Genomic DNA, 4,359 nt, shown 5'->3' on the forward strand with positions numbered 1-4,359 from the left:
ATTTCACTTGTAGCGGGCAGACAGGAGACCATTGACTGGGAAGGGACAGCGTGGGTCTGAGCTGGGCCTGAAGACTGGCCCGCGAGCGAAAGGCCAGTGTCTAAACAACATTGGCTCCACGAGTCGCGATCGGACGCGAGAAAACATTCCTTAAAAACCTGTGTGTTTCGGGGAATTTTTCTTTAATTAGTACAAAAGTACATTTGGGGGGCTCATAAAAATATTTACAATCTGTTTCTCTCCTCAAAAAGTTCAGGGTCAGTTGGTTTTATTAAACGCCGTCACTGTGGATTCCCACAAAGCGGACTGTCTATCTTCCATCGGGCGCTGACTCCCCAGGAGCCCTGCGACTGCTGCAACCCACGGCACCAACCTGGTTCTGTCGGGACAAAGGGGAAAGGACACGGGTTTATACATCGCCTTTCACCACCTCCCGACCTCGCAAAGCGCTTCACCGCCCCTCCGACAGCGCAGTACGGCGCTCCCTCAGTACCGCCCCTCCGACAGCGCAGTACGGCGCTCCCTCAGTACCGCCCCTCCGACAGCGCGGTGCTCCCTCAGTACCGCCCCCCCGGCACTCCCTCAGTACTGCCCCTCCGACAGTGCGGCGCTCCCTCAGTACTGCCCCTCCGACAGTGCGGCGCTCCCTCAGTACTGCCCCTCCGACAGTGCGGCACTCCCTCAGTACTGCCCCTCCGACAGTGCGGCGCTCCCTCAGTACCACCCCTCCGACAGTGCGGCGCTCCCTCAGTACCGCCCCTCCGACAGTGCGGCGCTCCCTCAGTACTGCCCCTCCGACAGTGCGGCGCTCCCTCAGTACCGCCCCTCCGACAGTGCGGCGCTCCCTCAGTACTGCCCCTCCGACAGTGTGGCACTCCCTCAGTACTGCCCCTCCGACAGTGCGGCGCTCCCTCAGTACCGCCCCTCCGACAGTGCGGCACTCCCTCAGTACTGCCCCTCCGACAGTGCGGCGCTCCCTCAGTACTGCCCCTCCGACAGTGCGGGGCTCCCTCAGTACCGCCCCTCCGACAGTGCGGCACTCCCTCAGTACCGCCCCTCCGACAGTGCGGCACTCCCTCAGTACTGCCCCTCCGACAGTGCGGCACTCCCTCAGTACTGCCCCTCCGACAGTGCGGCGCTCCCTCAGTACTGCCCCTCCGACAGTGCGGCGCTCCCTCAGTACTGCCCCTCCGACAGTGCGGGGCTCCCTCAGTATTGCCCCTCCGACAGTGCGGGGCTCCCTCAGTATTGCCCCTCCGACAGTGCGGCGCTCCCTCAGTACCGCCCCTCCGACAGTACGGCGCTCCCTCAGTACCGCCCCTCCGACAGTGCGGCGCTCCCTCAGTACTGCCCCTCCGACAGTGCGGCTTTAGTCTCTGGAGCGGGGCTTAAATCCCACAACCTTCTGATTCGGGGGCGAGAGCGAGAGCCAGGGTTAATATCTAGGACAGTGGTCACGATGGTGCCACGTATGAGAATTATTTTCTGCAAACGAGTCCCCCCCTCTCCCGCATCAACGTCAGGCTGATCATGAGCACACTTACCAACACGGTGACGAGATTTGGGCAAACTCTCCGGTCTACTGTAAAGAACAGACGAAAGTAGAAGTTAGTTTAACATTTGAAAGGAAGACTGCAGAGTGAACTTTCGATGCAGTGGATGAGGCGAGAAGTGGAGGGAGGGGTACCTGGGAGGAGGGGGCGAGACCCGACTCCTTACGCCCCAATCTCGTGCCTTCCTTCCACCCCATCGCCTGCATCATGCGGTTCCCGATGTCTTGGCTCAGTCCGTCATACCTGCAGGGACACAAAGAGGCGATGCTGATCATTGTCAGGAGCTGGAGTCGGCCATTCGGCCCCTCGACCCTGCTCCGCTGTTCGAGGAGATCGCGGCCGATCTAATCCTGGCCCCAGCTCCACTTCCCCGCCTGCGCCCCGAAACCCGTGATGCCCTTATCCGCTGCGCTTCGAATCCAACAATCGCCCAGGCTCCACCCCCGGCCTCTCGCTGTACAGCCCAGGGGCGGGGCGGAGTGGGGGGGGGGGGGTCTGCCCGTGTGTCGAGGTCCAATTTCCCGCCCCGCTTCAATCGCGTGAGGGGGGGTCCTCGCCGACCGCCCCTCCAGGCCGCGTGCACGCGCTCACTGGCTCCTCCCACTGCCAATGTCGTGCCCGCGCGGAGGTTTAAAGGGACAGCGCACTGAAAGGTTGGGGCCGCACGGAACCGAAAGCCCACAGGAAACACGGGGGCAAGTGGGTGCAGAAAGCGAGAGAGACGTACATAGCTTGCGTCCTTTTCCGCTTGGGCTCGAACGTGTCCGCGAGCCCCAGCTTCCCGCGTCTGTCTGTCGCTCTGAACTTGAACTGTGGGTAAAATTACAGAGGTTACTCAAAACCCGACGTTATTCCATCATTGGGGGGGTGTGTCAGGATTATTCACAGCCAACGTGCTGATCAGGAGCTGGGTGAACGAGGGCCCCCTCCTATTCCCCATCGACACGCTGCCCCTCAGCTCCGTCATCCGGAAACACGCCCTCAGTTCCCAAACGTACGCTGACAACACGCAGCGCTACCTCACCACCACTTCTCTCGCCCCCTCCACGGTCTCAAAATTGTCAGACTGCTTGTCCCACACCCAGTTCTGGACGAGCAGAAATTCCCTCCAACTCACTATCGGGAAGATCGAAGCCATTGTTCTGGGTCCCCGCCACAAACTGCGTTCCCCAGCCCCCCCCCGACCCCCTCCCTCTCCCCAACTCCTGTCCGAGGCTGAACCAGACAGTTCGCAACCTCGCTGTCATATCTGACCCTGAAATGAGCTCCCGGCCACATCTCCCGCGGCAGAACTAAACCCGCCTGTTTCCCCCTCCGTAACATCGCCCGCCTCCGCCCCCCTGCCTCAGCTCATCCGCTGCTGAAGCCCTCATCCGTGCCCCCGTTACCTCCAGACTTGACTATTCCAACGCACTGCGCTCCTGGCCGGCCTCCCACATTCTACCCGACGTAAACTAGAGGTGATCCAAAACTCGGCTGCCCCCGTGTCCTAACTGACACCGAGTCCCGCTCACCCATCACCCCCTGTGCTCACTGCCCCCGTGTCCTAACTCGCACCGAGTCCCGCTCACCCATCACCCCCTGTGCTAACTCTCACCCAGTCCCGCTCACCCATCACCCCCTGTGCTCGCTGCCCCGTGTCCTAACTCGCACCGAGTCCCGCTCACCCATCACCCCCTGTGCTCACTGACCCCGTGTCCTAACTCGCACCGAGTCCCACTCACCCATCACGCCCTGTGCTCGCTGGCCTACATTGGCTCCCAGTTAAACAACGCCTCGATTTCAGAACTCTCATCCTTGTGTTCAAATCCCTCCATGGCCCACTCGCCAATCCCAGAACTGTACACAGTGCCCCAAGTGTGGTCTAACCCAGGTATATGGTGACCAGAACTGTGCACAGTGCTCTCACCAAGGTTCGATACAAGTTTAACATAACTTCTCTGCTTTTCAATTCTATCCCTCCAGAAACAAACCGCAGTGGCCTGATACTGAATCTATATTTTAACCCGAGTGGTTTCAGCACTCACCTCTCTCTCGCTCTTCTCCAGGGCCTCTAGTTCGGTCTCTGACAGCTTCGATCGCCTATGTATTTCCAGGTTTTGCTGAAAGAAGAGAAGTTTAATTGCACCACTCTCTCACTCTCCACACATTCCGCTTTCGATAAACTCGATCCCAGAGGCTCAGAGATCTCGGCTGCCGACGGACCAACAGGCCTCCGATTCCAACCCCCGCACCGAGCGCAGTCTCCGAACGGTCAGATCGGCACCAGCTCCGGGCTGGACCACAGGCGATTTGTGAAACGTTCTCAGTGGAACTCGTCTCCCATGTTACATCCGGTGGATCATTCCCGGGCTGGTTCTGGATTCTGATCGCAGAGGAAGGAGACGGGGCAAGTGGATAGCTCACTGCAACATCAGCACCGCCCTGCACCCACCCCCCAGAGCCCATTGTGGAGGCGAGGGGTCTCGCCTGGTGCGACACCGAGCTGCGGACAGCTTCTCCTGTGGCGTGTGGAGGCTGAGAACGTGAAGACTTCCACCCCATTGTTGACAGCCCCCCCTGGCTTCGCGTCTCAAAGTCGGGGGCAATGAGACAGCACACTCGTGGGGGGAGTGGCTGGGCTGGCAGAGAGGGCAGTCCTCGGAGACGCCCGCCACTCACAGAGCCCTCGCCCACATGTCCCGAGCATTTACAATTTTTACAAATTAATTTCTGGGTTGTGGCGACGCTGGCAAGGCCGGCATTTATTGCCCATCCCTAATTGCCCCTCGAGAAGGTGGTGGTGAGCCCCCTTCTTGAACCGCTG

The 4,359-nt window shown here is 60.2% G+C and overlaps 1 protein-coding gene across 7 annotated transcripts in view; it reads right to left on the bottom strand.

Annotated features, from left to right (window-relative positions):
* Positions 1-165: 165 nt before the first annotated feature.
* The window catches only part of LOC139240635 (RNA-binding protein 10-like), an 84,480-nt gene continuing 80,286 nt past the window's right edge, over positions 166-4,359 (bottom strand). For all 7 annotated transcript variants that reach the window (XM_070869206.1, XM_070869209.1, XM_070869205.1 and 4 more), the window contains 5 exons: positions 3,581-3,655; positions 2,281-2,363; positions 1,688-1,796; positions 1,545-1,582; positions 166-379 (listed from right to left, as the gene is read on the bottom strand). In XM_070869206.1, the coding sequence (XP_070725307.1) occupies positions 1,580-1,582; positions 1,688-1,796; positions 2,281-2,363; positions 3,581-3,655 (270 nt within the window). In that variant the 3' untranslated portion in view covers positions 166-379; positions 1,545-1,579. The remainder of the gene's footprint in view (positions 380-1,544; positions 1,583-1,687; positions 1,797-2,280; positions 2,364-3,580; positions 3,656-4,359) is intronic.

This window comes from Pristiophorus japonicus, chromosome 32 (assembly GCF_044704955.1).
Source record: "Pristiophorus japonicus isolate sPriJap1 chromosome 32, sPriJap1.hap1, whole genome shotgun sequence".
NCBI lineage: Eukaryota > Metazoa > Chordata > Chondrichthyes > Pristiophoridae > Pristiophorus > Pristiophorus japonicus.